Raw genomic sequence first — 23,344 nt, forward strand, 5'->3', positions numbered from 1 at the left:
GATCTGACATATGAAGAAGGTTTTAAGAAACTAGATTTATCCAGCCTGGAGAAGAGAAGGCCCTGGAGAGGTGGGGGGAGGGATCTACTCCCAATCTTCTGGTACTGAAAAGGTAGTTAATACAGGAGATGAAAGTACTCTCTTTACAAGGAGGCATTGGGATAGGGCAAGAGGCAGCAGGCACAAGTTGCTTCAAGGGAAATTCCATGTGGGTATAGGAAAAGTTCCTCACCGTGAAAGCTATTAAACACTGAAATAGGTTGCCCAGAAGAGGTAAAACCTTTCTCACTCAAGACTTGGCCCAATAGGATAGCCAATTTAAGGCCCTGCTTCCTACACAAGACTGGATCACATGATCCCATAGTCCCCTCCCAAACTAAAGCAGACTCTTCTGTGATTCTATGGCTTAGCAAGATATGTGCTTAATAGACAGATCTTATTCTAGTGTTTGAAGATGGAGAAAAAGCCTTGAGCTGAATTCCAGTAAATCCAGCCAGACCTCACAGTTTATATTATTAAGGTTAGTACTCCGACAATGAGCTGCCTAAATGATGGTAGCCACAAAAAGTGGCAGAATCTTCTGCCCCATTAGCACCTAAGCAGATAACTGAAGGTATTTATTCTGTATTTTAGTAGAAGTAACACAATAGCATTTTGCTGGAGAATTTTGTTAAGTTGTACTATCTTCTTTGCCAGTATAACCTCTTTAAAACCGTAGGAGTAATGTGGAGACCGCATGCTTAGAATCATAAACCATCTTAGCAGCTTAGAGTTCAGAGCTGGTGGCTCACCATCAATAAATTATTTTTCAAGACAACCAGAACTGGGAAATTTGCTCTCAACCTCTACATCTTCCTGACCAGTTGTTCTACAAAAAGCACAGTTCTACAGTGACTGCCCAGTAAGCATGTCCTTGTTCTTCAGACAGACCTATTGCTATTCTGTTCTTTGGCTGTTCAGAAATAAGCTAGTTGGAATTGTGCTTTAAGGTCATTTGTCATTATATGTGAAACTTCACTCATTATTTTAAAAGTTCTGCCCCTACTATGGCAGAGTATCACTCTCAGGATTTTAAAGCATCCAATAAGCATCTTTTTTCAGTGTCTCAGTGGGAGCTGGAGAATAATACAACTTCATCATTTTGGATCCCAGCTTCCTTCAACAGTAATGATAGGTCATATACTGCTTTCTAATAATAAAAAAAAAGTAGGGCAACCAGACAGTAAGAGTGTGAACACTGGCACAGCTAGAAATCACCAGGGCTTTTTATTCATTTTTAATAATCTCATATGGGTTCCTACATGAGTTCAAGTCTTCAGAAAAATCAAGGTGATGACAAAAGCTCCTTCAGAGCACCTCTCTGTTATACGCTCTGTGACATTATTACAGTGCCTAGGAACCCTAAAAACTGACCAGGATTCTCAGAGAGGTAAACAATTACATGCTTTGTTCTAAGTCCAAACAACCCCTGACAATCACATCTATGTGATTAGTTGTTCACTGCAAACCAGAACTTGGTCATGGCTTTAAGCACAGAGTACTCAGGTTAACTCCACAGTCCCCTACACGGAGACAATGCTGGCCAGAATGTTGAAGGGAACTAAAGATATTAGGTTATTTGTCATCAACTGCAGATGCATCTTGGGCAAAACACTTCTATGACTAACTGATCCCCATGCTCACTTTGAAATTCAGAAAGTCATCACTGACTTCCTCTGAAGTGTTTGTATCAGTAGTTTTGCAATGAAAGGATCCCCCATTCCCCTTTCTTCTCTCTAGTACAAAAACAATGTTCATCTTTTATCAGATGTCTGCTCTCCACCCCACCCCAGCATCAGTAACAACTGTAAATTTATTCCTAATAAAAACAATTTCATACCCTTGAATCAAACCTGACTACAGACAATCCTATTAAAATTTGTCAATGCACAGATGTTCTAGGATTCATATATCCACCTATATTAACAGCCTTCCATGCTATATTTTTATAGATGTTCTCATAGATGTTTTCTTCAGTTTTCTTTACTCTTACATCTCCTCCTCATACTACCATACACTACAAAACATTTTCTCTCTCAAATTCCAGCTTCTCATGTCACTAAGCAGAAACTGGAAGTATTCACCACTCCTATGCCATTTAGTTTTATATTGCCCATCTTTTTCTTTAGAATATTTTCTTTTAATCCATTTATATCTCTTTCCTTGGTGATTTCTGCATTTACTACAGCTAGCCTAACAACTCTAAACAGGTTGGTTTACACTAGTTCTAATTAGTTTGAAGTTCTTTAGCTCCTAAATTTGTGGATGTTCCTCTGAGTCACATAATCTTCTGGTTTATAAAGGGCCCTTTGAAAAGTTACTGAAGTTTCTCTAAGCATCTGCACAATATGGTAAAAACCATACTCTACCATGCCTTGCATTCCATAAAGAACTATAAAATAAAAACCCATTTTAGGAATGAGGTCACAGCCCTTCTTGAAGTCTAGGAAACAGCATATTTATAAATATTTCCTAGTTCATCCTCTAGATTATAAATTTACAAGATCCCTTGTACTTTGGTGCTGTCATCAGCCTTTGCTGTGGTTCATAATCTGGTGATGTATTCTTTCCTCCTGTATTCTTTGTAGCCTCATATTCTTTCTTGATCTAGGGTTCTAATCAAATAAGAAGTCTGAGAGCTGAGCTGCAATATTTTTTCCCCCAACACTATTTTCTAAGGGAACAACACTCAGATATAAAGTCATATGAAAACACCAGAAGCACTTGTTTTCTTATATTCTTACTTAAAGAAGCTACAGTAGCACAAACACTTCCTACATTCCAAAAACTCAAATAATGAAGATGACTACCTCAGATTCCTGCAATGAGCCTATGCCAGTACTTCAGTGTAAACCTTCTTCTACCTATTTGGATTCTTTATGTAGACTTAAATAAGTATTAAAAAATTCCCCCTTCAACATACACAAATAAAACACATTAGCCCAAAGATGTGTTTATTTAGCCGAGACTTCCAAAAGAAAATATCCAAGTTTTAAGAAGCAAAATACGTTTTCTAGACATTCTCAGGCTTCAGTGGTAGAAGTGGTATGAAATGGTAGGAGTTTTTAGAGCTAAAGACTTAGAATAAGTTTCCTTATTGCAGTACATTCAAAGTTTTAGCATTCACTGTTAGCTTAAGGCTCCACAGCAAGCATGCGTCTGTGCTCTTTTTCCTATGCATGAAGAGCACTTAATGTTTATGGCAATGCTGTCATTTTACCCCATGTGAAACATTCATGAATGTTACTGGAAGCCAAACAACTCTGAACTGTGCATCTCCAACCGTGACCAGTACTCCGAATCAATATACTGTCACACAAATAATTTTACCTCATTAGTAAGTGAGAATAAAAAAAGAAGCCCGAGAAGAAACATATACAAATGAAAACGCACGCAGGTGTTTTTGGTAATGCACTAAAAACTTCCATTCCAAACCCTGGATACCCAGGGCCTCGATTTTTGAAGTCATTATTAGGCAGTCCTAGGGCAAGTCGAGACCTGAGAATTACAAGAAAACAAAAGACTTTTCCACTGAAAAGCAGTTTTGAGAAAGCAACTATATATTTGTATATTCAGCTGTTCTCTGATCATTCAATCCATAAGGAAATAGATGTTACTATTATTTTACTTTTGTTTTAGCCAGTAAGGTAAAGAAATCATCTACAATTAATAAAACTTCAGCTTTTAAGAAATGATTGTATTCAAGAGCTCAACATTTAAAGAACAATATAGCTGGAATCACTAAAAGCTGTTTATTAAAACAGTCCTATGGGCTTAGAACAAACATAAAGAACAAAGACAGACATGCCCAATGTCATCAATATCTTTGAGTAAATATTTGCCATATGCATCTCCCGAGTTACAACTCTACTTCTACAAAGACAATGTGGTACAACAGAAATAACTAGTGGGATAGAAGGGACAAGAGCAACTTTAATATTGAAGTTGTTTTGCAGTCAGAAACAGTTTTTAATTAGTAGGACTTTAAACATGTCCCAAGAGGACTACTTGCTAGTCCTTGTCACTAATCTTTTATATTCAATACAGCCTATCATTACCCCTGCTGCAGTAACATTTCCACAGAAGCCACCATAAAGTAACATTCCTCCAAACTCTTATCACCATTTTTCTACTTTTACACTGTGGCACATCCTAGAAAAGCATACTGAAGGTGGTGGTGACGGGGGTGTTGCCTAAATTTGCCTATACAAATTTAATTAGGAATAGTCATTGTTATCAAATACATGAAATAGTCTAATAATCTCTTGTGCATCATATTAAAAGAAATATGTAAAACAGTTTTTGTATACTAGAATCAAAGAGAATATGCCTGGTTTTAGAAGATGGGAACTTATTCTAATTTTCAGTGTGGTTAATGAGTGAAAATATGAAAATACACATTATGTTTGTAACTGTGGCAAATGGCTATGGTCACAATTAAATTATCACTTACCAAAATCTACTCTTGTTAGTATGCACTGCATGGGATGGTCCGTTGTATGCCTTGTTGTTGTTGCACCACTTTCATAACAAGTTGCACACAGATCGTAATCGTAGCAAATTAAACACTTGTATCTGCGACCTCGAAAATTTCCTTTTAAACATGCATCGCAGCTGACACCTGTAAACAAATAGAATTGCTTGAAAACGGCAATAAATTGCACTGTTTTTCAGTAAGAGGCAGATTTGTTACTACTCCCTCCCAAGAACCAAAAGTAGCAAGCCATCTCTGACATATGCAGCTGACACATAACCCACATTTTAAGTGTATTTATTTCATAAAAAGACACGAGTCTTCCAAAAGGAAAATCTTGAACTTTGAAAGTAAAGTAAGAACAAACTCAAACATCTGAAATGACAACTGGTTAAGCTATAAAATCTCTTTAGACCTGCCTTCCTATGGGAGCTGTTATCTTGGAGTATGACTGCTGTTTTGACTGCTCTGTTAAATCATATTTGACCCAAGCCTCTCAAGCTGAACAGTATCAAGTCTGATTGAGGGAAAAAAAACCCCAAACCACTGACAAGAATCCCTAGCTTTTCTGTCTTTACTTTCCTACTTTCTAATATTTCAGTTCTGAAAAATATCATAACCATCCCTGGCAATATACGTGGGGTAGAAATTGAAGTTTCTTCCATTTTAAGGAACAGGAAAAAATTAAGATGCTTTTGAAGTTAGGTTGTATCAGTTTTCTCCACCTTCTTCCTTTCTGGAGTTCAGTCTTTGCATTGCAAACTAGTCACATTGCAGCATTTCTTTGACACCTTCAAAACTTCTAAAGGTTTTCATTTTTCCTTTGTGTGGTTTCAGATCTCTGTGGGTTACTTAGGTGAGTGCACGGGAAGTAACATCATCTTGTAATCTGTCCTTCAATTGCACTAGCAAATTAAGCACCTCCATGAAAGAACAGAGTGTATACAATACAAGCAACATTTTGATCAACACTCTCTTTCAGTATCAACTACAACATGTTCTTCATAGTTTGGTAGCTACAGACAACCTTACAAAGCAGAGTTAACAGAACAAAATAGCTACATTAATCTCCCCCATCCCCCCTTTTTAACCAAATTACCAGAGGACTAATGTTGTTTGCAAAAAAAAAAAAAGCATTTTGTATTGTGCTACTCCACTCTAGCATTTGAGTAGAAGCTTTAACACTTGTTATACTAAAATGCAACAATAACTCATCTCACTTAAATCTTTGTTACTTGTTCAAACAGTTGCTTTGAACCCTGGACAAAACAATATTTTGTCAGTCTTCCTTTCACTTTCTTTACTCACAGACATACTTTAAAGCATTATCTCATCATCTCCACTGTCTGACTAAGCACCACGTGCTAGTATGAATACTGAATCTTTAGTTGCCACACTCAGTATTCAGTTTGCAAGCATCACTCTACATGGAAGAGTATATTCAGAAGAAATTACTTCAAGCATATCTTTTATTGGTCATAACCTGAAAGAATGACATTTTGACGACATCAGTGTTAACATCTTTGAAGTTTTTAATCTTTCCCCTTTGAAGTGCTATTCTCTGAAGTTTTGTCCATTAACTCTGAAGAACCTGTAGCAATCTTCTCCAATCTATGAGACAGTGACCTAACTTTTGAGAACACCTGCTCATTAAGCAATAAAATTCATTCGAGAGAATTAAGTCCATTGACTGCTTTTTTTTTCCTACCAAGATCTAGAAAATTTTACATATGCAGCATCCAAATTTCCCCAACAATGCATGGTGTACACAAAACACTTATCAGCTACTGGCAGCACTACAAGTCTTTTTGTCAGCTACTGAAATATTTTTAAAACAGCTTATCAGCAAGTTAGGCATCACTTTGAAATAAGCAGGCTAGTTTACTATAAAGTCCGTGTTACACACTGACAACTTTCTAGATGAAGTATTAAGCCACAGTTCTATTAAGTCATACTTTCCCCACTTCTTTTCCTTAAATTCATAACACTTGATTTAATGCAGATATATGCCTCTCTGCAACTGCCAAACTCCTCCCATCACATATTCTCTCAAACATCTAAATAGTCCATATTTGAAGACAGACTTTAAAAAAGTTTTTGTTTGCATGCTTTCTTCATGTTAATACTTCTGCATATAATTCCATAGTACCCGTCCCCCCGCCCTTTGTAATATTAACTCTGGAAAGATTCTGCTACGAACATAAATTACAATATAATATTTGTATTTAAGTTTTAAATATATTTCCACCAGAAGTGTTAATGTACAACAAAGTTTTTAAACAGCAGATGTCTTCTGCTTCTTATGATCACTTCCCAAATAGAAATTCTATGATTTGAGTTCAATAAAAAATCTGATATTAGTGTAACCCACCACTACTGTTGGCAAAGTCAGGTCCAGAGCAAAATCAAGTCCAGAGAATAACAGTTACACAAAGAGCACGCTTTCTACATCTCAGAGCCAGCTTCACATGACTCCAAACCACTCCCCGTCTCAGAATATGGCTGACAACAGGGGGTGTAACAAGTTAATTTTATATCCTTCTGTGTGGTAAAAAAGGAAAACCCAAAAGGAAACAGGTAAAATGAGAATCAAAAAAAAACAATAAAAATCCCTTAATTTGGGAGCTAAAGCCATATTTAAATCCCCAGACCTCCCACTGAAGCCAGCAGAACCTCATTTTCAGAAGTTACATCACTTATTCTTCCATTTTAAAAATAGTCTCTCTGAAATTCAGCTCTGTTACAGTTTTTCCCATTCTTCAAGCCTATCACATAGCTGCCAAAACCTCTCCCATCTATCCAGACTGCAATCTGTAAACTGGAATACCCAGCCAGCTCATCTCCTCTCACCCTATTCTGGCTACGATAGTAAACACTTTCGCTTCCTTATGGAATCTTAGATTTTGTTTTCAATTTTCCCTATTTTAGCCTTTACATTCCATCAACTAATTGAAATTCCAGAGTACAGCATATCTTTCAAACCCCCAGCATTTCCCTTCATTTGTCATGTAAAGCTACAAAGGCAGCAGGTATGCAGCAAATTCAAGAATGTTAGATTAAACTGAATGCATTCACATTAATCACAGATTTAGAGAAGAAAACACGCTCAGAAAGGGTTCCCTTTGAAGTAGGGAACAAAAACAATAAAAGAGTGAATAACGTGTGACAAACATTTAGGTATTCTGCACACAATTCCGACTTGTACAGCATACTATCAACTTTTAAAAAGCCCCTGAATGAAATCCTGTTCAATGAGAACTTCTGTTCTGAGCAACCATCTGGAATGGTCACAGAACAAGAAATATCCATTTTTTTTAAACTGAATTGAAAATCGATTTTTTTTTCATGATAGGTGATAGCGGAAGCTTTTTCATTTTTTTTCTACTTTCATGTAATTGCTACACAAGTACACACATACACTGTTTATCATGTGTCATGTCTAATTAAAACTTGTAGCTCACAGACAAAGAATGTATTTTTTTTGCAATGCAACATTATTCCACTAGAGGGTAGCATCATGCTAAAAGCCTAAAGACTTGGTTCGTTCTTCCTTATCAGCCTTCAAGTTCTGAAGGGCTCTTCAACAGCATCCTCTCTTCATAGTATCAGTGCTCTCGGTCTCTTCAGGTTAGCATTTTGAGTGAAAGGGGAATTCAGGAAATACCTAACAGTTCCATTAAAAAAAAAATGTTATTTTCCTTTGATACAACATTCTCATTATTTTTACATCAAATCATCCCACATGTTCACCTAATTAAGGATGATTACTTCAGGACGAGATCATCACACAAGCATTGTATATGTAACATGCTGAACAATGATGTACAAAAACAAGAAAAACCCTTTCAAACTCACTCCCATCCTGACAATCAAATATGATTTCCTCTAATGCTATAAAATTGGTTTTGCTAGAAATTAACCAAAAAGAAAGCAGCCTCTCTGGGTTTAACAGCTGGAGAGACTGAAGCAAGCAGATGATCTAATTTCAGAATGGAGAGAATAATGCTGGACAGAGTTGTGGTTCAAAAGCCACCCGCACTGGGATTAATTTGTTTTTACACTTACAAGCAAAGCTAAGGTGTAAAATCTAATAAGATGTGCTGAATGTCCAAAAAACAAATGACTGCCTTGGATGGACATGAATAACCATCTGATTCATTTGTGACAGAGTAATGTTTTTTCCATTCGACCTCCCCAGATACTACGGACAATCAGGAGGATAATACTAAACACACAATAATCCTTCCCAGATAAAAAGACCTGAGAAATTTCACATTCTGCTTATACACAATATGCAAGACTCTTCAGACTTATCAAAAGCCCTAAGAAATAGCATTACAAAAAGTATGTAGTTTAACTGCGATGAAATCTTAAATAACTTTTTAAGACTGACAAATGAAGCAAGACTGGCTTTACCTGTTCCAATATTTGACAGAGAAAAGCAGAGACACTGAACCAGACTCAGTATTGGACAAAGTGGGAATACAATGAATGAAACAGTATTTCCCAAAAACATTCAAGAAGTAGTTTCATACATATACCTAAAGCATCACAGAAAGCATGGACATCTGATTTGAGAACAAGCATGAAGAGAATTAAGAGAACATGTCCACAGTATACAAGTACCACTCTTCATTTCAGAACAGTAAGCTGCAATACCTTCTACTTAGAAAATGTACAGATAAGATTTTAATGAGAAAAAAATAACAGTTGTTAAGTAGAGAGCAGTAACTTATCCCTTTACCACTACGCTGAAAGACATGGTCTATTTCAATAGACATGATCTGCAAAGCAGCAGTGAAATGGGCATCCCCACAACACATGACAGATTTCTTGAAAAATGGATTCTCTTCTGAAGTCGAAAGTTCAAGATCTTAGCTGTCAGATGCAGTATTTCTGCATGTGAGCAAAACAAAAACAAAAAAACCCCAGCAACTAAGAAAAATCTGAGGTCATTGGCAAAAATTTCGCAAAACTGTATCAATGCAAAAGCTATGCATCATTAGACAAAGTCAAGAGGAGAACTCAGGACTCAACTTTCTTACAAAGAACACATGGTCAAATGTAAGCCACACAGTGACACCGGAAGATGTTGCATTCTTTTCTTGTTCTCAGTCTCAAACAGTCTGAACTGCTAAACTTCCAGCAATATTTTGGATGTATCATTTAACTTTTAGGAGTTTCAGAGAAAATTCTATCCACTAATCACTACAAAAAACATTTAGAATGGATATGAAGCCTGCATCTGAAATATTCAAGTAGAATAAGGGGAAGTTAAGGGAAGACAGCAAGATCTAGCTGTAGATACAGAGCAGTATTTAACCCTTGTGCTAACCCTGAGAATGAAACCGCACGGTTTTAGCAATGCGTAGAAGAAATTATGTTTGTGGGTAGTTTCTCCATTGTAACATTTCTGTCAGCAGTTAAATGTTCAAGAACTAGCTTTCTGGCCTGTAATTCAGGTACGCTTCTTTCTTGAGCAGTGCTCAGATTAAGGATCACCAAAATTCTTTTAATATCCAACATACATACAAAATTAGGTTGTCAATGATCTCTTCTCCAGAATGAAAATGCCAGTTACCTTGCTTTCCTGTCTTACACAGAGCATGAGTGAGGTTCACCCTTCTCAAAGACTGACAGAATTACATGCAAGAGTACCACTGAATTTCAGTGGGACTGCACAAGCTTCAAGGTTCCCACCTTTCAAAACTACATTTCAGAAACCCAGGTTAAGCATGCAAATGAAAGTAAAATACAGTTGTACTGTCTCTTTTGTGGTATAAAAGGCTGCAATCTGTACACTTTATTTTGTCTTTATATTCTGAAGATTGTAAGTAACACCACTTTCAATATGCATCTGATACTTTTCCTTATTGGATGCTATTTCAGGGGCGTTTGTTTGTTTTTAATAAATTTGTTTGACATCAACCATCTGAGCTGTAGGGTACCATGCTGCATGTCTACCTCAGTCCTACAGTAAGAAATTCTGCTCAAGCGGTTCAGCTGTTTGAGACTGAAGAAAATATATGCTATTTTTTAACATTAAAAAAAATTATGTCAATTGTTTCTTATTTTAGCATCCTCATCTCTCAATGCAGACTCTACTGACTTAACTGAGAGGTTAATTTATAAAATCAGAAGATGTTGCTGTTTGTGTGAAAAATCCACCAGAAATTCAGCCAAATTATAGATCTCTGAAGTGTTTTAACTCACACGTTTACTAAAGTAGATTGTCAGAACAAACATCAAGGAGCGCTACCACATCGAGAATACTCAAGCACTCTTGCACCTTCAAGTGCTGAACAGACAATTCACAGACCATCCCCTCAAAGTAGTTGAAAATCTACATCTTCACACACATCCAGTGTGCAATAGGATTCAAGCTGCAAAATCAGCCTATAGTGGCGTGAAAGAGGAAGCAACCAGACTAGTATGTCCGCAAAAAGAACTAGTAAGATTGAAACTGCAACCACAGACAATGCAAACTTGGAATCGGAGAGAAAGAGGGGAGGAAACCAGGCCTATACTAGAACAGAAAGGCAGAAAGGCTTTTATTTTTTAAACAGTACTCCTTCCTCCCCAAAGTCTGGAGTAGAAACAAATTCCCTGATCTTGTCATCTCCCTTCTGTCAACAAGTTTCGTGAAGCTCACTGGCACTTGTCTAGAGCTAGTCTAAAGAGATAGAACCAATCAATACTGCTGAGCCAGTAAGTTTCAGCCTTGGTCATGATATATGTGAGTGACAACATGCTGCAAAAAGGAGGTTTTGCACTTTTGCTGTCACATCCCAAATTTTGGAAATCACATACTAAAAGGTGCAAGTCATGTAGAACACAAGGAACAAGCAATTAGTGAGCACCCCAGAATTTCTCCAACACTCTATAGAAATTATGTGGCAGAGATGCAGCTCCCCACAGCAACAGTCATCTACCTTTACCTTGAAACCATCTTTTTTCTTCCTGAATGCCCTGACTCTTTCCTCACACACATCCTTCAAATCTTACAAAGCAGCAAGCATACTAAACAGCACATTCCCTCCATACATACCTCTATTTCAGCTTTATAACATAATCTATCTTGTGCAGAGGCAGTCAGGGATGAGTGTCCCATACAGAAATTAACATCTGCCTATGTAATTAAATAGATTATCTTAAGGTCTATGTAAAAGGGATGAAATAAAGTTGCACTAGCTAGCTTAAATTCTGCTGTTTCCTAACTTCAATTTGCAGCCTTTACAAGGCAGTCTGTTAGTTACTCATTAGCTATCAATATTGAGCTATTAATATATCGATTAGCTATCTTAAACTATTTGATTGCACCAATAGTACTAAGAATGTACAATTAGTGATGCAGAATCAGCCAAAAAAACCCCAAGAAAATTACAGTAATATATATTTTCTTAAAACACCATCAGAAACTCACTGAACTCTGAAAAAAGTCACTTGACATTTCTTCATTCCTGTCAATCCAACCTTGAGAGGAAGGCCACGCTATCTAAAGGCAACAACCAAGGCTGTTTTTTCTCTTCAAATTATTGAAAATTGTCCAAAAATCATGATAAATTACTTGTGTTCAAGTTCATTTGCTCAAGCACCAAGACACTGAAAGAGAGGACACAATACAAATACTTCTGCAGGGTAAGTTTTAAATACTACCCATTTATTCTTATCTGAATTAGACTGAAATAAGTATTGCACACACACGCTTGTGATGCGATTTGTATTAGTTCTTGTTAATATTACATATTTATTCTCTCTATACGCCAAGAAGAGCAAACGCTTCTTTTCTGAAGGTTTTGCACACAAATCTGTACATTCTTTCATCTCTTCAAATATACCTCTGGGACACCATGCACACAAGCTAGGAACACCTCTAATTAGAGTTTGCTGAAAAGTCTGGACTAACATCTAGACATCACTTTACAAAGAATCACTATTGAGTCCATAATCCAAAACAACTACTTTCCTGACAAGCCCAGAGGAATATCTTCCTATCCTCCACACACTAGAGAACAGAAAACTTTTGTCTACTTTGAAAACACAGGTAAAATACCTCACACCTCTCTGCCAAACCCAGAAAACAACCATGGATGAGATGTGGATTTTAACAATTTTTTTTTTTTAGGAGTCCTGGGCAACTTCTCAAGGTACTATGAGAAAGCAGCTGCAGAAGACCAATTCTCAAAATACATTTTTAAACCAGTCTGCCTTGTTTCTATCTCAGGAATGCTTTATTTTGTAGAGCAACAAGTAACTTGGGAATCCATTTTTACTCAAGAAGAGCTATTACTTTTGAAAACTCCTAGTATACTTGCATATGCCTTCTGATTTCTGCTTTATTATTTTTACAAATAATAAAATTGCAAAGACTGCAAATCTCCTAGATACATTAGCAAAAAAAGGCATACTAAATACTAGCTGAACACCTAAAATTGTTTTGTATTCTTTGTGCTGTGATCAGACTCTTCTCTAATTGTTCCTTAAATTCAGACATGGAAAATTAAGCTACATTTGTAAGTTCTTGCCTCTTACAGCACATAGATATGTCTGCACTCAGACTACCATGCGCTTTGGTATTTTTAAGAAAAAATGTTAAGTATCTTCTCAGATGAAAGTATTATATTTAACATATCTAAACATTTAGGAGACAGCAGAACTCTTAAGCCGTAAGCAGAACTGATTCACAATAAAAGGTTTTGCCAGACGTGCTTAACAGCCTTTTAAAATAGAATTACAAACATGTCACATGCTGCAAGAACTTTTGATCAAGCAGATTTGGATTTCTAATTGAATATTTGATACTATGTCTCAGAAATCTTATCTTTCAATTAATGTAATTTAATTTGGTCTTCAAACACCATCACAACATGAAAGGCTGCTAAAGTACTGTAAACACAATAAAATTAAACAAACGGCAACATATTTATCAGAGTGCAGAAAGTTTACAATGCGGCAGCAAAGGAATTGGCACCAGGCATGATCTCATTTAACAATTTTGTTAATTTGGAAAACGGCAAACGGAATGTGAATTCTATTAATAGAAAATTCTTAAACTGAGGAAAGCTGTAAACAGTGCCAGGGCAAGAAAATAATACTAATAGCACCAGGGCTAAATCCTGTATCTAGTAAAATCAATGGCAAAATCTCCCATTTACAGGAACAGGTTCCCAAATTTCCTTCCGGGGTGAAGAGGACAAAAATATTCAGCTTAGGCAAAAACCAGCTGAACAAGAATCAGAGTGGAGGGAGAGAAGAGGGGAAAACATCACACAAAGATCAGTTCTATAGCTGGAAGAGACATGAAGGAAAACAGAAAATCCTAAGGAGAGCTTTAACAAAAGAACTGATACATCCCCTTTGAATCCTGCAAGGATTAGAGGTGGTCTTCTCAGAAAACATCTTTGCAGCTTTCAACTAAGATCATTATTTTAAAGACAAATTACAGAAGAGCGACAAAAAAGCAAAAACAATGAGAAAAAGTGACATGCCCAATTAGGCTTCTGAGAGCTGAACAGTATGGCTCAACTGAGTGGAAAAGTTAAAATGCTTTATGATTTGATAGACTTGACTCCTTTTTCCATAAGCCACTGCTTCAGCTAGACGGAAAAAAATATCAAATACCCAACACATCTGGCAGAGGCAAAATTCATCACAGTTTTCATTGTAAATTCTTACCATTGCATATAGTTTAGCAGAAGTTAAATATTCTATTTAGGTATATACCCTATCCAGAGCTCTAGTATTGGAAATATACATTGTTTTCTTCCTTTTGCACTATCAGACCCACTCCTGACTTTCTTATGCTTTAACATTTCCAAAACAGGCAAGTATGGCAACATTTTCTCCCACTCCAACACAGAGAAGAGTTCAGATTTAATGTAGGCAGCAACCTGGCGAGCAGACACCACTGGCTGGCCAAGCACAGGGCTAGAAATAAAACACAGAAGTTTGCATGCAGTAAGTGCTCTAACTCTTTCAATAATACCTTGTGATTAGAATATGTCTCACGATATCTGAGCCTTACAGTATGAACTTGTACAAAGTGAACTGGAAATACATGCACTTTTCATGTCAGGAAAATAAATCCAGAAAACAACTGGGAGAGGCAGGGAAATAAGAAGTGGCGGTTCTCTTCACTGAAGTGTATCAGCAATGCCTGATACAAGGCAGGCAGTTGTAGCTAGACTCTTCCCATCAGCCAGCTAGGTTTACAGAGATGAGGCAACAGAACATTTCCAAACTCACAGCCTGCTTTCAAAATCATAATTTTGAATGGCACTGCAACATCACAAAAGGAATTTATCTTTCCTGAATGCCACAAGAGGTCTAGAAACTTGTAAAAATAACCGAGTTCCTCTGAACCCAAAATAAAATAAGGTAAATTATTTTAAAAATGCTACTAGGATGTAAAACAAACAAACAAAAAACAAAAAAATCCATTAAGATACAATCATTTAAGTACTAGCAGTGTTCTACCTTGGGCCTTCTCAAGAATTTTCTTACTACAGACATAAACAGACTGCCTTGGCAACCACTTTCACTCCCACTCATTGTCACAAAGAACATCTCAGGAAGATAGCACATCTGCAGAAACTACAACTGCTTATGATGGAAAAGCAACACTAGAAAAGTACTGTGGGAAATGTAGTATCATAAAGCAAAAAAAGGTATTATGCCTACTTTCGTAAAGCTTTGAATGTGCTCCATTTCTCTCACACCTTTGTTTCAGATTCTCCTCTGCATATACTTCTTCGCTAATTGCTCACACACTCCCTGGATGGACAACCCAGCCATTTTCCAGCCATACCACATGACTACTTTGCTTCTTCCTCTCATTAGCAGAAGTCCCTTTAGCTTTATTGGCATTTTTTTCTTCCTTGTTACGCAGCATACACAAAGAAACAGAATATTATCTTTTGATTATTTCCCTAGAGTCCCACCCATCCTTTCTATACATTTTCAACATATTTTTCAGAATTTGCCTAAACAACTCCAACAATATTTGAAAATAAAAAGCCAGATCATGTTCCTGATCAGCTTTCCAGCTACCACTAAACATTCTAAAAGGCATCACTGATCTATGGATCACAGTTCATGAACCTTCAATAACTAGTTCCCTCCCCTCACCCCCCCACTGCAACTAGCTTAATCTCTTAAACAATCTTTTTTAGGCAAAATTGCTATGCTTTTTAATACATTCGTTCAAACCCACCTTCGATGTAATTGTGATCCTCAGCAAAAACACTATGCGATTGCATTTTTAATCCAACACACTAAGAAGAAAAGCATCACCTGGAACAAGCATGAAAAAGAAAAAGCAAATTCACCAGTCCGTTAAAGCAGATAAAAATGGATTAATTTACTGTAGAAAGTAAGAAATACAAGTCTATCAGTCTCACTATTATAGTGCCATAAAATCTAAATCATATTAAGAAATTTAAGGACGTGAAAGGAAATGCCACTTTTATTCTGAGAATACAGAAGAGCTATATACAACTTCAAAGAAAAAAAACAATCTCCATTTTTATCTGCTAGGAACCGAAGACACATTAAGATTGTTATTTAGAGCAGCTATTTTGAGTTTGTGGGCAACAGCTCCAAAGTAGAACCATTTAAACAATCACTACGATTTCATGCTCAACATAAATAACCCCCCGCAAAGACTGTTTTTTGGAGAAACTAACACTCAAGAACAGAATCAGGACAAAGATAAGATCATTATTCTATCCTGGAAAAACGTGGGTCTCTCAATTCTCCATGCTAAATTTTAATGAAACAAATTTCTGATCATTCTCTTTGACCTACACCACAAGAATCAGACAGGTACCACAGTTCCTACCATTTTGCTTCAGACAGAAACTTTCTGCAATCTCTCATCCTTACTCTGGATAGAACACAGTCAGAGTAATTCATCCTTGCTCTAGAACAAGACATTCAGAATTAAACAACATCAAAAACATTTGCAAAACTGCACTCACAGAACGCATCAATAGCCAGATGGAAAACAAGTCTGAAATTTACAGTTTTAGAGGAATATTTAGAACAGGAACCTAATTTAAGAATTGACTAATTTGAAAAAAAAAAATCTCATTTCCCACAGAGTTCTAAAAATTGGGAAATTAAGCTTCAGCAAAAAAGCTATTTTTCTAAATTAAAACAACAGGCAGCTGTTTACAGAGATGTTTTCCTTTATTTGCTGAGCCGAACTACATGGATAAACCATGTGCCTAATAATATGGCATTTTATCAAAACAGACACATATCCCACTTCATAATTTAAAAAACAAGTAAAGAGAGTGTCAAAACCCATTAGGTCTTATTACTCCTAATTATATGCTCAGACTTCAATCTGCAGTTGCACAAAGCACAAAATAGTATTTTAATGATAAGGAAAAATCAACTGTACAAACAAATTTGACAAATCTTCACTGGAACAAATGATCTTTTAAATCACCTACCTATTAGAAAGAAAAAAAAGGTTTCAAAATGCTTAAGAGGTAGATTTTAATATCTAAAAATTTTTGTAAACAGCTATTCTGTCAATTATACCTCTGTATGATGCAGAATCACATTCACAATAATCGCAATTCCTTGTCCAAGATTATCTTTTAATTCAATAGTAGATCACAGTCTCGTTCACTTATTCATAGAAACAAGTTTTTTGTCTAATGTTTGAATGGATGAATTAGATAAAAATTGGAATACATGCAGCACTTTGGACTGCAAAGCTGACAGGATAAGACTCAACAGCCCTGACAACCAATAGGACAGAACAGGCATTTGACTTTGAGATTCCCAACTGAACTGCAAAAAGCAGTGGAAGACAAACTGTCTATAAACACACTGAGATATAAAAAAGTACTACAATCTCTAGACTTTGTCAATGCCATGAAACAGGAAAGGTACTGGGCTCTGATCTATATATGGAATGTAAGAGGAAAGGCAATACAGTAAGTTCAGAGGAAAAGTCCAACTCTCTTTTACTACAAAAATAGCATGTTTTTATGTCTGTTGAGCACTCCCATCCAAGATACTATGGAAGAAAAGCTAGATAATGCAGCTGAGGATAGTGGAGACACTAGAAATACTCTCATGGTATTATGTTGTGGGTTTTTTTCCACATCTCAGGAACACAAACATAGTCCAGTCACAACACTGAAAAACATAGCTCTACCTTCACATTTTTAGACTAACCTGTAAGCTCTATCCTGTTTTCTACTCTACTCCATCTGAATTGCATGCAAAAGAGTAGTTTTCACCCACTAAACTGCTGAGCTATCTCAAGTTCTTGGATATTTTTGTGAAAAACACTTACCTTTACACTTGTATCCTCTGTAGTTATTACCTTCCTTAAATGCATAAATACCTTTAAGATTGCCCTAACTCCTGTAGCTGTTGGATTCTCAAGTTTGATTTAGGAATGCATGTCACAGAAACATGTACATTAGTCACTTGCTTCTCTTATCATTCCTGCTGTTTCTTCATGAAGATAGCATAGGCTTCTAGTCTAGAAACACCCCCAAATAATGCTTGTGTGAGAGCTTGATATTGTGTCCATTTACTTCAGCAGTTTTCCAAGTGGTGTCATCAGGGGTGTCTATGTGAAAGGAAGCCTCTGGCCCACTTAGTAGATCTAGCTGTGATACAGAACTTCCACGTTTCTAGCGAAACTTTAACACAACCTTTATTTTAACATATTTTATGAGCTCCCTATCGGGGGGTTATACCACACTGGCTCCTACAGGAAACAGCAGGCATGAACTCCTTTCCTTCCAGGTTCTTCCACATGTGCCAGAGCAGGCAGTCACCTTACTCTGCCGGCATTGCTTCTCAGCAGAGCACTGAAACTCAGGACCAACTCAGCACCTCACACCTTCCAACAGTATACAGTTCTGCATTACCTTGTCAGGAAAAAATAGCTTTGACACTGCAAAGGCCTTAGTAGCACCTGAAATATTGTCCACACAGAATATATTTATAGCCACAGTTTTGAAGATTTTTTTTTAACTTGCAGACATCTTCCAATATAGGTAACAGACACACATATAGCAAGTTAGTGCCTACACTGCAGCCCACAGTAAGTAAGTAAGTGTGTGTGTGTGTGTGTGTGTGTGTGTGTGTGTGTGTGTACAGTTAGAAGATGCCTTAGAATGGTGACAGGAGAAAAAAGTATTTAGAACTCTATAACCTACATGCAACGTCTTTAGTCTCCTTAACCCCTAAGGTCTCCTTGGCTTTAATGCAGATAATCAGATAATTTGAAGCATTCCCACTGTAGTTTCACATTTCTGAGACATTACTCAGAGTCCCAGTAGCTCCTCTAGAGCTGCTGGATTAAAATGGAAAAAAACACAGTATGGACCTTTACAACTACTACCCATTGCCAAGATCTCCAAGTGCTTAGCACCATAAAGGAGAATGAAGGCAGCATTTTCTTCCAGACTAGGGAAGTTTAATGCACTGTCATACTGTACAGTTAAGAAAATGTCTGCTTTCTTCAAAAATGTTAATTTGTGAATGAGGACACTCGAGACAAGGAAGAGGTTTGGAGGAAATTCAACACAAAGTTCAATGCAAGCATGACAAACAGTATCCATCAGTGCTGACCTGAAATCATTCCTCAGAAAGCCTCTGTTAATGGTACCCTTCAAAGTCATACACAAGAGCCCTGTACTTCAATCGTCACCCCAAAGTACTTAGCCCTTGGCTAGACGGTTGTATTACAGAATCACAGAATTACAGAATGGTTGAGGTTGGAAGGGACCTCTGGAGATCATCTAGTGTAACCCCCCTGCTCAAGCAGGGTCACCTACAGCACATTTCCAAGAGTTGTGTCCAGACAACTTTTGAATATCTCCAGGGAAGGAGACTCCACAACCTCTCTGGATAACCTGTTCTAGTTCTCAGTCACCCTCACAGTGAAGAAGTTTTTCCTCATGTTCAGATGGAACTGTCTGTGCTTCAGTTTGTGTCCGTTGCCTCGTGTCCTGTCACTAGGCACCACTGAAAAGAGTCTGGCTCCATCCTCTTGACACCCTCCCTTCAGATACTTGTGTGCATTAATAAGATCCCCTCTCAGCCTTCTCTTCTCCAGGCTAAACAGGCCCAGCTCTCTCAGCCTTTCCTCATAAGAGAGATGCTCCAGTCCCCTAATCATCTTTGTAGCCCTTCGCTGGACTTGCTCCAGTAGTGCCACATCCCTCTTGCACTGGGGAGCCCAGAACTGCACACAGTACTCCAGATGTGGCCTCACCAGGGCTGAGGAGAGGGGGAGGATCACCTCCCTCGACCTGCTGGCAACACTCTTCCTGATGCACCCCAGGATACCATTGGCCTTCTTGGCCACAAGGGCACACTGCTGCATCATGGCCAACTTGCTGTCCACCAGCACCCCTACGTCCCCCTCTGCAGAGCTACCTTCCAGCAGCTCAGCCCCCAGCCTGTGCTGAGGCATGAGGTTATTCCTCCCACATGAAGGACTCTGCACTTCCCTTGGCTGAACTTCTGGAGGTTCCTCTCTGCCCAGCTCTCCAGCCTCTCCAGGTCCCTCTGAATGGCAGCACAGCCCTCTGGGGTAGCAGCCACTCCTCCCAGCATTGTATCATCAGCAAATTTGCTGAGGGTGCACTCATTCCCTTCATCCAGGTCACTGATGAAGAAGTTGCATAGTACTGGACCCAGCATTGACCCCTGGAGGACACCGCTAGCTACAGGCCTCCAAACAGACCGCTCATCTAGCCTGCACTTTCTGAGCTTCCTTATGAGGATGTTATGGGAGACAGTGTCGAAAGCCTTGCTGAAGTCAAGGCAGATAACATCCACTGCTATTCTCATCTATCCAGTTAGTCATCCCATTGTAGAAGGCTATCAGATTGGTTAAGCATGATTTCCCCTTTGTGAAGCCATGCTGACTACTTCCATTCACCTTCTTATTCTTCACATGCTTAGAGATGGCCTCCAGGATGAGCTGCTCCATCACCTTTCCAGGGATGGAGGTGAAGTTGACTGGCCTGTAGCTCCCTGGGTTCTCCTTCTTGCCCTTTTTGAAGACTGGGGCGACATTAACCTCCTCCCTATTCTGGAAAAAAATTCTCAGCAATTCACTCCATCTTTCTGATCACTCTGCCTCAATTCTTAATGCTTCCAGGGCACCAGAAACAAAACACTAACTGAGCTTTGTGGAGAAACACACCTTCCAGTAACTGGCTCCTGTGCTTAAAGGCTGGATAACACCCTAACAGGCTATGAAAGGCCCCCAAAACCTATGAAAAAACAGCATTTATATCAATTTTTTAAATGTGACATCATCAGTTAAACCTGAGAATTTGCATCCTGCTGATCCCCTGCTTCTAATTAAGCTTCAGACAGCAGTCTGGAGTAACATAAAAATGTTATCTATAGCAACATCTACCACTAAGTTTGACTGATAACAGTCACTTATTCTAAGGACATCTTTCACTTATAAAGTTCTCTTCCACAGCAAAATCTCAAGCTGTTTTCTCAGCTCCTCACAAAAACCTTTCAGAATGAGGAACGCTTGGTATGCTCTCAGATCCTGCCTGGCAATTTGCAGGCCCTATGTGCCAAAAGAACCTGGGAAAGCATAATTCACAGATCATAGCATCCATTCTTTCTGTATCCAGCAGTGTAGGGCAAGTAATCTTCTCATCCTTAGAGTTTTATAAAATTGAGATAACCAATGGAGAAGAGTGCTGAAAAATGTATTTGAAGTCCTTGTGACTCAAAAGATGCTGCACACCTTCCACCTCATCTTCGTAAATCTGTAATGGATCTAATTAATATAATTAACAAATACAAGTCTATACAATAACAAAAATGGTCATGGTTCACAGCAGGTGTAACAGACCCTGGGGTAAAAATTCTGACCTGTACAGTACTCAGAAATCAGCTTACGTTTGACATTTCCATCTTATCTGAACAGTACACCCCATAGGAGAGGACAGATATGGAATTAAGATCATCTGAACTATTTTACATACTTCTAGATTGAAAAAAAAGTTTAGTCACAATTTAGGAAGCTGTGCATTCTCTACAGCTTACATTTGCAAAGCTTAGGTGTCTTTCTTATAGGACATCCTGACTTCTCTTTCCCAGCCTTATCTCTTTTTCCACATTTACATTTACAGAGAGGCTGCTTTGGACACGTGAAAAACAAGAGTAACAATAATTCAGCTGCTGGAGTTACTGGCCTTATTTACTTTTGGCAAGAAAGGAGATAAGACAGAAGAAAATTTGCAAATCACAGTGGTAAAACATGTCTATCTGGTTGTGGTCTATGTTCCACCACTATTACTCTTTGTGAAGCTGCTCTCACATACCTTATTTCACCGGTGAACCAGAACCAGCCTCTCAGTACAGAATTTTCCACTTTCAGAGTCAACCCATATCTCACCTTGCATATTCATACCCAAATAATACCTGTACACCAAACACCCTTTGGTTTAGGCAATTTTCCTCATTATTACCTATATTAAAAGCATATGCAAATAATGACAAAGGTCCAAAAAATCTTTGTTGAAGTAAAAGTGAAATGATGGGACCTTGAGCACAGACATGCCCTTGTGGCCAACCACAGACTCCTTTACAGCAGATTTCATTCTAACGATCATAAAAGCAAGTTCAACTGACAAAGGCTTATCTATATTCAGACTCCTAGGAGTTTCAAATTCATTCCAGGTGAACAAAAATTTTTAAGCAGGTATGGCTAAAATACATAGGAGTTGATAAATTACGCAGTCAATACACAACCAATACATCTGAACACTGTTTCTTACCAGCATCACATTCTGAAGTAAAAACAGAAAGCACTGACAATCACACAAGAAGTCCTTTCATAACTATCTCCTAATGCATGTCTGATCTTGAAAATCTGCTATGATCTACTGTTTCTGGGGTTAGGATACTTGAGACAGGTATCCAGAGAGTATCACAAATGAAACAGTTCAGAGCACTGCTATCCAACCAGCTCCCTCCAAGACACTTTCATTCAGCCTCCAAATAATTCTGGTATCTTTCTAATATACTTGCACATGCCTAGATGTTTACTTCCAGAAGCTGACATGAAATTCCTGCCAAACCATCATGCATCTGGAGAACAACTCAGCTGGTTTGTAGAGGTGCAGTTCTTTAGAAATTGGTTTAAATTACAATCCTAGTATGAATACTGATATTCTCAAACTGTTTTGTACCATCTGTCCAATTAATTCATGCTAATTTCTAGACTGAACTGTTTATACGTGAAGACTTTACCTCATCCATTTAATTTTCTAGGGCAAATACAATCTGAGAGAGCTGGGCAATAGCAATTTCCTTCAGTCAAGGATACTGGCTGCTTTACTATCAATAAGCTAGCAGAAGTTAGACCCTACACACCATCTACACTAGAAAGTAACTGTTCCTGAAAAAGATTTTCAACAATGACTCACTTCAACAAATAATTTAAGAATGCTTCTGTGGTAACCTAGACCAGTGAATAAATTTTTCACTACTAACATCTTCTAGTCCTTTCTAAAAAACAAAACAAAACAAAACAAGAACTTCTGTAGTAGGTCAGAGAAAACACTGCCTAAAAACATTTTCAGCAATAGTTAGTTTCTTAAATAGCCCAGGGTTAGTTGTGTTACCAACAAATATTAGAGCTCTGCTTTTCAAAGGAGACTTACAGAGACAGGCATTAAACTTCTATTGCATTTGAATCCAACATGGGTCTACAGCTTCCCCAGGTGTCTTTGAAAATCCCACTTTAGAGCTCTCTAGGAAGGAAAATAGGAAAGGGAGAGCACAGCAAAGGGAAAGAAAGACAATGACAGT

At 37.8% G+C, this 23,344-nt stretch overlaps 1 protein-coding gene across 4 annotated transcripts in view; it reads right to left on the reverse strand.

The window, feature by feature from the left end:
* Positions 1-23,344, reverse strand: part of KCMF1 (potassium channel modulatory factor 1) — a 52,483-nt gene that overhangs the window by 21,583 nt on the left and 7,556 nt on the right. For 3 of the 4 annotated variants that reach the window (XM_026077888.1, XM_026077912.1, XM_026077903.1), the window contains one exon: positions 4,493-4,660. In XM_026077888.1, coding sequence (XP_025933673.1) covers positions 4,493-4,660 — 168 coding nt within the window. Of the gene's footprint in view, positions 1-4,492; positions 4,661-15,725; positions 15,812-23,344 lie in introns of those variants that run through there. The other variant, XM_026077895.1, reaches the window with a different exon arrangement.

This window comes from Apteryx rowi, unplaced genomic scaffold (genome assembly GCF_003343035.1).
Source record: "Apteryx rowi isolate R43461 unplaced genomic scaffold, aptRow1 scaffold_113, whole genome shotgun sequence".
Lineage (NCBI taxonomy): Eukaryota > Metazoa > Chordata > Aves > Apterygiformes > Apterygidae > Apteryx > Apteryx rowi.